Source organism: Pholis gunnellus, assembly GCF_910591455.1.
Source record: "Pholis gunnellus genome assembly, chromosome: 2".
In the NCBI taxonomy this organism is placed as follows: domain Eukaryota; kingdom Metazoa; phylum Chordata; class Actinopteri; order Perciformes; family Pholidae; genus Pholis; species Pholis gunnellus.
Genome location: NC_136536.1, coordinates 12,048,406 through 12,058,723, shown reverse-complemented (window position 1 = coordinate 12,058,723; position 10,318 = coordinate 12,048,406). Strand labels below are relative to the sequence as shown.

The 10,318-nt window shown below is 42.5% G+C and overlaps 1 protein-coding gene across 1 annotated transcript; it reads left to right on the top strand.

Annotated features, from left to right (window-relative positions):
- Nucleotides 1-503: 503 nt before the first annotated feature.
- Nucleotides 504-9,583, top strand: camkvl (CaM kinase-like vesicle-associated, like; the record flags this gene model as incomplete). The annotated part of the gene is made up of 10 exons (XM_079182679.1): nucleotides 504-598; nucleotides 1,860-1,991; nucleotides 2,322-2,396; nucleotides 3,463-3,601; nucleotides 4,980-5,100; nucleotides 5,728-5,803; nucleotides 5,977-6,113; nucleotides 6,353-6,431; nucleotides 6,526-6,613; nucleotides 8,102-9,583. 10 exons carry the CDS (start codon nucleotides 504-506, stop codon nucleotides 9,581-9,583), a joined length of 2,424 nt encoding a protein of 807 aa, XP_079038805.1.
- Between the last annotated feature and the right edge of the window lie 735 nt (nucleotides 9,584-10,318).

The following is a 10,318-nucleotide window of genomic DNA, read 5'->3' as shown; positions in this document are numbered from 1 at the left end:
CAGTGTCAGTGTTACTCAGGCCTCCAGTGATTGCTGAGGAAGCCAGCTGCTTTAGGGACAGAGGGACACTGCCCTTTATAAATAAAGTTTAACTTGAGCTTGACAGACGTTGCACAGAATCTGTAGACTTTAGCAGAGTAGAGAGAAGCTCAGTGGGTAGCTTCGTATCTGTTGACAAGGCTGGCACGCAACCAGGCTGCCAGAAGCGTTAGTATCCAGATTTGTTCAGAAATGGACTTGGCTGTATCTGTGGTTCTCCAATATACTGTATATTTTCAAGGCTAATAGCATCTCCCTTGGTGTCTCTGACTTCAACCACTGCAGGCTTTCATAATGTTTCATCAGTACCTCTTTTCCTCTTTAACATGCTTGTACATGCTGCTCTGTATTCCCTTTATCTGACTGTTACCTTAAGGTGTCATCAAAATAATTCATGCTTTACTTTCCCCCTTTGATGATGTGATTGAAATGCATTTGTCTTTATTTCTTAGGTGAATGCCGCCATGCCATTTGGGTGCCTTGCCCTGCGAGATGGGCGGAATTACAGTAGCATGTCTGATGTCACGGACAAATATGAGATTGGACAGGTCCTCCGAGCGTAAGTACCATAGCGCTTAAAGCATCGATCTCTGTTGCCTTTTTTTGCCCTCCTCTCCCATGTAGAATTCATGGACACGTTCCAGTATTCCCAAATTGTCTTTATTCATTTCAAGAATTATTTCAAATTGGACCGTTTTCCCTGCAGATTTGGTTTGGCATATCAAACGCTTTCACTGAAGAAATGACAGAAGGTAATAGCATGAGGCTAGTGTATAACAGACTTAAGAGACACATTTTTCAAATTTTAGCCTACCAATTGTCTGTACATTTTTGATCATGACAGCTCATGAAACCCACTGTTGGAAGTCTATCATTTATTCAGTTTAAATATTCTGTGTCACGCCTAAAATAATCTTTTGGACATATTCTCAACGAGTTTAATCACTGCTGCTTGAATGGCTGAATACTGAAAGTTGTCTTCACATAAACACCTCTCTTTGACACATTGAAGGCACACACACACACACACACACACACACACACACACACACACATTCACTCATACCAATCAGCGTAAGAGGCCATATGGCATCAGCATCCAGATCAGCATCTGGCCTCAGAGATTTCTGTTCATCTTTTATATAACACACACACACACACACAACCACACTCACACACATAAACAAACACACACACACATTAACTCAGTATTAAGTGCACACATTTGCTGTACATATGCTCTTAATTTGATGAAAACAAGAAGATGAAGGTGATTAGGCTGTGGTTAAGATTAGAATATCAGCTCTAGCCACATGAATGTGTTAGAATGACTTAAGGTAAGAAAGAAAGTGTGCATTTTTACATATTTGAAAGATTATGACTGTTCATTAATAGTCAACATTATAAAGAAAGAGAGCCATTGAATTGCTCTGATGGTATTTATTGAGCATGTAACATTTGATATGACATATCTAGTTTAATTTTGCATCGCACCGCTTCTCAAAATCCATTTGGCTGAAGCACATGCCCCAAAGGCTCAAAACCAAACGATGCCCGACTCATGGCAGCGACGGACCCATTTCGGATTTGTTATTCATGACTATTTAACCTACTCAATGACTACCCGCCCAATTAAAGTCTTTCACTGTATTTCATTAAAATATCCAGTGTACTTTGTCTCCGTATGCTGTGTCTCTCTTGGGCCTTATTCTTTTAGATGTGATCAAAAACATCTACACTTATTTTGTGCTGTAACATTATATTTACCTTCTCTGCCTTTCTCTGTCTGTCTGTCTTTCTATTTTTTTCTTCTTGCGTAGGAAGGAGTTCTGCGAGCTGTGCCTGGCTAAGGACAGACAGACAGACAAGGTGTTTGTCTGCAAGAAATTCCTCAAGAAAGACGGCAGGAAAGTCCGCAAGGCTGCCAAGAACGAAATCATGATCCTGAAATTGTACGCAGTCGGTCTGTGGACAGATGGATGTATGATTTAGGGATGGAGAGAGGTGGAGAGAGGGAGAATGAGAGAATGATTTGTTATTTCAACATATATGATATGAACATTTACAATCACACAATCCATGCAATAACCTTTAATAATGTAAGCTCAGATGTTTGAACCTTCTGCTTTGCACTGTTTTTGATAAAAGAGATTTACGCCCACACAGTCTTTTTTGTATATAAAGCTATTAAAAGGCCAGAGAATGGTTTTCATCCTTCAATTGCATGTGTGACTCTTCACTGTTGTAAGGTTACAGTCTGTGACTCTCTTTTGCTGCTCCAGGGTCAACCATCCAAACATCCTGCAGCTGATAGACACATTCGAGACCCGGAAAGAATACTTAATCATCCAGGAACTGTAAGGGTTTCCTTTACTGTCCTTTCTTGTACCATATGTACTTAAGTGTGTACGTCTTAATTGTGTATGTGCCCTCATGTGCCTTAACACACACAAATCAATCATCTAGAGCAGGGGTGTCAAACATACGGCCCGCGGGCCGGATCCGGCCCGCCACGTCATTTTATGTGGCCCGCGAATCTACCAGCAAAAAAAAAAAAAATGGAAATCGCGCACGGCGGAGCTCCTCCCCGATCCGCGCGCACACACCTCCACCAGCGTATGTGGCAGCAGCACCCCCCCCCCCCGCCGACAACCGGCCCTTTGGGGGCAACCATGATGCCGATGCGGCCCCAGAGCAACAATGAGTTTGACACCCCTGATCTAGAGGGTAGGGGTTGAGTCTACCCTCTTATTACTGTGTGCTCTGTTTCTCCCCTCAGCAACAGGGGAAGTTGTTAGATTTTATGAGGTATTTGCTCTAGTAACGCTCAACATTACTCAGTGCTCCTGAAGCACTGCTTTGCTATAATATGGTCTCTGAAGAGACCTCGGGATCAATACGTCACAGTGGGACCAATCCGCGTCACTTGTGACGAGTGCATTTTTCACATTTGCAACCTTATTGGAAAGCAATAACATTGATTGGAGCTGAGTGGCAAAATCATTTCCCTTCTGTTACTGAGATAAGTGATGCAGTCTTCTTTGTGTGGATCAGTTTGTTTATGAGTTGGTGTCTGTTCATAGCTCACACGTTTGCCCAGCCAATAGTCCTCCTGCTGAGGGCAATACGTGATGATCACACTCATCTTATACACTCTCTAGAGTTAACCAAGTCTTTTAGAGTAATGACCAACTCGCTGATTTTTAATTGCTCAACAGTGCAAGCTTTAGGCTAGTAGAAGCAGATTGTCTTTCTAATGGAAAAAAAAAAAACAAGAGCACAAGGCTTTTGATAACTGTGTTACGGAAAGATTAAAGTCAAATTATTTAGTTGCAACATGTGGTTAACAGTCCCACCAGCTTTTGATTTGTTTATATATTGCAATGTGTGTGCTGATGTTTTCGTGTGTTTGACTGCATGCAGTGCCACCGGAGGAGATGTATTTGACTGGATTCTAGACCAAGGGAATTACACAGAGAGAGACGCTTCCAATGTCATCAGGCAGGTCCTCGAGGCTGTGGCATACTTACACTCCCTCAACATAGTTCACAGGAACCTGAAGGTAAATGCTCACTCCCTTTCTCCCTTTTCCCACATTATGGCATGTGCAGGTGTAGTGACTTTCATTACCAAACCTGTAAAAAGACTGGTGACTTGCCTCTAAAAATACAGGAAGAAATGTACTAAATGATTCAACTTTTCATCACACATCATACCCCGAAAGTTATTTCAGTGTATAGTCAGATGAATCTCTTTGGAGACACATAAAAGCATTGCACTGCCATCTCAGTTAATGACTCAACATTTGATAACCTTTTTAGCAAGGGACTAAACACGGTTTTCATTGCTTAATGCAATCTCACGTGATACAGGCACACGGAGACAGATTCATATCTTTAGCCCCCATTATTAACCCATTAGGATGGGATTACTTCATGTTTTAGGCTCCAGACTCCCCCTACTGGTAGAAGCTGGATCTTTTTCCGTCTATATTGTATATACATTATATGGTCTGGACTCAAATATCCTGTGAACTCATACAATTAACTGAAGATTACATTTTCAGATCAGAAATAGAAAGACAAGCTCCCTCCCTTAATCAAGAAGATATGTTTCTGGTTATTCTTTTGCCTCATCTGCCTTGTCAAGATCCATTTCTTCTTGCTAGCAGTTTGTACTCGTGTCATCTTAATTTTAACAAGCTTGACATGTAAAACCAAATATATATATACTGTTGGAACCATGTCTACTCAGTGATTAGATTGAATAGGTTCAAACTGTGATTTGTCAGTCTGTATTATATTCAGCTGATATTCTGTGATTCAATTTCAATATGATTTAAGAATAGCTTTAAGCAACACACCTGTTCGAATTCCAGGTTGTTATAGGCACTGAAATATGAACTTGTTCCTATTTTGATCTGAACAAATTTAGATGCTCAGCTTCCAGTTTCTATTACCAATGACATGGTGATTTCTTCTATTCTTATTCAACTGTTGGTCAGAGGGATCTTTGTCTCTTTTTGCCATCTGTCCTGTGAGTCTGGTTGAACCATTGTACAGGGTTTAAATGTACAAAACATAACTTTTTTTCAATCCCTTTACACAAAATAACATCTATTTGTATAAGACAACTTTCCAAAACCTAAAAGTGTGAAATAAAGCATTAACAGTTTTGTGGCAATGATTGATCTGTTCTTGTCAACTGTTATGAAATTGCAAAGTAATAATAGAAAAGGTAATTGTTGACTCATCGCCCCTTGAGCTTAAGAAGGGTGTGCCATTGTTGATTTTCTACAGGTTGCAATGGTATTATTATTTGTTGTCTGCTGATTATCAATTCCCATATATTTGCAGCACTGAACCTATTCAGTAGTGTGTAGGGTTTCAGTCTGCGTGTATTTTGATGAGAATACTTAATTCTGTCCCTCATTTATTTAGCTGGAAAACCTGATGTACTACACAGAAAACAACCACAACAAAGTAGTTCTGCGAGATTTCTACCTGTCCCGGTTTGAGAACGGACCCATCACAGAGCCTTGTGGAACACCAGAATACCTGGGTATGATACTCTCCACTATTTGTAGATCTGTTTTTATGTACAGTATAACTTTACTTCTTTAGGTTTCTCCATCTCTCATCCACTCACACGTCCTTCTATTAGCTTTGCCTCCTGCCTGCAGGGCTGTTTGTGAATAAAGCCCTGAGGGCATACTTTACCTATTTGATGTATTTACTTCCATGTGCTTTTGAAGATCAAAATCTGTCAGAGATAAACAGTTATAGTGAAAAACAGTCACGAAACTCAGTGAAACAGAATTGAAGACATCCAACTCTTCCTCTCTTTTCATGTCTTCTGATCTCACTCCCCTCATTCTCTCTCTGAGGTTAATACAAATGCAACTTGGAGTACAGAACTTTGCTTTGGCCTGGTTCTCTCCAGTGAAAGGTCAGGATAGTTATTCATAGTTATTGAGCTGAGTACTTAGACAAAGAAAGAAAGAAAGGGAACAGATGCCCTGATACCAAAGTATGGTTTACATCGTGTACTACCTTGTCGCTTGCAAGTGCCTTCACCATTTTAAGTGTTGATTGTAAAAATAAATGTTATTTCCCAGCCATAAAACCCCAGCCATTCAAATCTCTCTTTTTCTTTTATATGTCTGCTCTTTTCGTTGCTGTCTTTCAGCTCCTGAAGTGGTGGCTCGTCATCGTTATGGTCGTCCTGTGGACTGCTGGGCTGTGGGTGTCATTATGTTCATACTGTGAGTCTCCATCATAAAAGTTACCAAAGCAAGCCGGCCAATACAAACTGAGCTGCAATTTCAACTGAATAATTGCTTTGTTGTTTATGAAGGATATATCCAGTAGTTATTTGCATGGTTTCAATATAACTTCTTTTGCTCTGTCTTTTTATGTATGTTTCCCTTGTTTGCAGGTTGTCAGGTAACCCTCCTTTTTATGATGAAACAGAGGAGGAGAACACAGATCTACATAATCGCATCATCTTCTGTCGCATTGTTGGCGGTGAATTTGAGTTTGATTCTCCATACTGGGATGACATTTCACCTGCAGGTACGTAGCTCTACCACACGATGGCAATACATACAAAGTTACATTTTCAATTACATGAGGCATTGGCAGTGGCAGTGAGAAAATTAGATATTTAATGTCACATCGCTCAAAATTACTATCTTATATCCCACTCTTCACAACCAAACCAAATCATCCTTCATGATTTATAAAAATGTACATATTTTTCGTCTTATCATGACACTTAAATTGACCTTTTGTCTTCATTGTTTCTTTCTCAGCTAAGGAGCTTGTCTGTCGACTCATGGAAGTGGACCAGATGCTGAGAATCACAGCGCAGGATGCACTCTGGCATGAATGGTAAATGTGTGCACATGATCACAAGAGCAAAAATGTTTTGGCTCATATCCACAGGGTTTGTACTCACTTGTATGCTGTCTGTCACCTGTGCCAGGATTGCAGGGAATGGCGCATCAGAGAAGAACCTAAAGGATGGTGTGTGTGCCCAGTTTGAGAAGAACTTTGCAAAGGCCAAATGGCGGGTATGAATTCACTCTCACTCTCTTCCTGTAGTAGTAAATAGAGTTGGTGATACTATAGCCTAATAAGCAGCATAGAATGGCACTATATGTAATGATGATTGCACATGAGGTGCTTTTACTGTAGCTCAGCATACAAGCATGGAGAGGTATGTTTTAAATTTAAGAAATGATTTGGTGGTGGTCAAAGGGATGTCGTAGGGGAATGAATGCTGAAGACCAAGAAGTAGTAAGTCGAGATGGCACTGCTGACCTGACAGCATAAGTAATAGTTATAACCTTCTTCTCTCTTTCCCCATATGGTTCGCAGGAGTTGAAGGTATTGTAGTTCATTAAGAGGGAGAGTGGAAGGACAGAGCATGGGCAGAAACTTACCTTCAGTCCGGCATGAATCAATAACAAAACATCTTTCTAATGGCTGATCAACCTCTTGAATTAAGGTTTCTATTGGAAAAATTGTCTAAAGTAATCGACCAATCGCCAAACACTTCAGTTAAACCTCAGTCAGCCTTAAGATGTGTTGACCATGTTTGGACCGGTGAAACTCTCCTCAGAGGCTCTGTTCCTGCCCACTGTCACTCCTGTCCTGTCCCAGAAGATATCCATCCACTCTGCCCCACTTTTCTTCATTGGATTAAGGCCCAGATGTTCAAAGTGGCCCGCTCTGCTCCTTTCTTACTCCTCATCTGCACTAGTCTATGAAACCAGATTGGTAAAAACAACATTATGACCAGCAACGGGGAAAAGGGTTTGCTCATTGCTTGTGTAGTTTTTGTATCTGTGTAGATAAGGAGAGGGAGAAATGGAAAGGATATAACGGATATAGGCCACTGTGGACTGTTGAACAGCAGTAATTTAAACTATAAGGCCCTCTGTCATTCCTCTTCCGTGAATCCTGGCTCATTGCCCCATACTGTACCTCAGTGTTACATTCAAGTCATACTTGAAGCTGTACAGAAGCTTCTCAGTTAAGCTATGTTGTATTCAGTGATATGTCTGTGTCCCAATGGCTTTTCACTTCCAGAGAATCAATTCCCTGGTTTAGAAACAACTTCTAAGCTCACACATTTTCTCTAACTCCTTAAGTGTTTGTAGATCGAAAGGAGTCAGATGTGTTCATTTACCTTTTCTAGACAACAAGCAGTCAAGGAGTGGCTTGGAGAGAGTGAGTCTTGAGATTGATTTAAACCAGGGTACAAAGTGTCATAGCCTCCTGGAAGTAAACAACTGGCACCAATCTTACTGCAATGTCACTTCACACTAATCACATCTCAGCGCTTAGTATGATGATGCTAAATCATGGTGCCGTGGTTGTCTTCAAAGCTTATTTTCTATGCTTTGCCATAACCAACTATAGTATCAAAGTTTTTTCTTTTTTTAGGGAAACAAGTCAATATGGGTGTTTATTAAAAAAGTGACATGATGTAAATCTAATTCTCTTTACATCGCTATCCTTCTCTCCTTTTTTCTTTGCCTTTGTCTGTTTTGCAGAAAGCGATCCGTGTCACCACCTTCATGCAACGATTAAAGAATTCAGAAGCACTGAATGACAGTTCAGCCGAGGCTCAGGGCAGTGAGGAGGCCGGAGATGGTGAAGGCGGTGTGTCCCAGGGGACAAGTGATGAGGGAGACAAAGGGACAAGTGATGGAGGGGTTACTTCAAGTAGTGTGTCTTTAGAAGTTACTGTTGAAAATACACCGGTGGGTATAGACCAGGATGAGGGGAGGAGTAAGGTCAGAGAAAAACAGGATGAGGTAAAGACGAGTATAGGCCCATCGGTAGGAACTTCCCCATCAGATATTCCTGAGCCTTCCAGTCAACAAAGCCAAACAAATGCCACCCCCAAACTCGGACAGGAGGAGCCTGATCAGGCCAGTGCAAAGAAAGCAGCAGGTGATGGAACCAGGAAAATGGCTGCCAATTTGGGTCAAAATAAAGTTGTTCCAGAATCCAAACCGACTCCCGTGATGACACCTGACCCCTCCAAGCTGTCGGACGGTTCTTCAGGCATTACACTTGACAAAAAACACACATCCGCCTCCCCTGATCCCAGCAGCAAACGTAAGATGGCTGCAACGCTCCATGGCCTTCCACCCACAGCCCCTGCAGCTGGAACCGGCTCAACAGAGAAGAGGCCAGCCACACAGAGGGAGCAGAAGGATGAGCCTGATGGAAGCTGGTGTCAGACACAAATACCTGAGGCAGTGGCAGTCACTTCAGCAATGGGGCTTGGAACTGGGGTGGATGTAGGACCAGGAGTTAGGTTAAGGGGTGATGCTAGCCCAGTGGGTAGGAGGGACAGGGATGCCAGGACAACAGACAGATACAGCGCTGAGTTTAGCATAGCGAGGCCAGGTCCTGCGACAGGACAGGGTTGTTATAACGTAGGCAGCTCTGCTAGTTTGGGCCGTCATGCCACACCATACAATCCAGAAATTGCTACTGTAGGGATGGGGATGGCAGGGAGCTATGGGAGTCCATACAGTTCCTTGTATACGAGCGCAGGAGGAGTAGGGATGTATGGGACTGGGCTACCACATGGAGGAGGCGGGAGCAGCACTACAAGCGACTGGCAAATGGACAGTGTGATCGAGCAGATAGAAAAGCAAATGGCTGCAGTGCTGGAGAAGATTGAGGGAGACATGCCCTCGCTGCTTGAGCAAATCAGTGACTGCCCCACTGAACCACCACGGGCCAGGAGCACACACCCCTCGCCTGCCACCTCCCGCGCACGCTCCTCACAGCACTCCACGACTGCAACCTCAGCCACTCCTCCACCTCTTCCAACCTCTCCCAGGCCTGCGCTGCCATCTATCCCTCGCCTTACTATCCCTCCACCCTCCTATCCCCCACCCTTCCCACCCACACAATCCTCACCCCAGGCTACAGGAGAGCAAGAAGATACAGATGGACAGATGGATGCTGCTCATTCCAGCCAGTCCCCCAGAGCTGGGATGGGTAGGGGGCTATGAAGCAGGTGTCCATGAAGCAATACACGACACCATTTTGAGGTTTTAAAAATGTTCTCCCAGAGGTATCATCCACTTACTCCCCAGAAGAAAAGAAATCATGCAATGTTGTTTGGTTTGGCTGTGGCATATTGAGAATACTGGTAGCGAGAAAACTCCCAAAGGCATTCAAATACTCTCATGACTGGAGTGTATGGGGAGTATCATAGGGCACTGTATCGCTCTGTAGGACAGCTGCAAAGAGAAAGAGAGTTTGCGTCTCAAATCCAGATTGTGCGCATTAATGCTTACCACACAACGTCCTCATGCTGGAATCCAAGCACTCAAATCCATAAACAAATTATGGAACTACACAAGTAGGAATAGCTTGGTAAAATTATCAACTAATTGTGAGAGTTACAGCAAGGAAGTGATTTGCATTATTCCCTACAAACTGTAAATACATACAAAGAAGGGGGTTCCTAACTCTTGCTCTCCCGTGTTGTAAACTTCCTTATATCCAAATTGACATTTACTTTTTTCAAATCGGCTCATTCCATTTCGTTATTTTACTGTTCCTTTTTTTATGTAGCTATTCATTCTATAGTGAGGCTGCTAAATCGTAAGCTTGCAGTCACAGAGTTGTACAGACATTAGTGAAACTGAACTCATTAACATTACATTACATTACATTACAGTCATTTAGCTGACGCTTTTATCCAAAGCGACTTCCAATTCAGATGCTATCATACCGTAGGC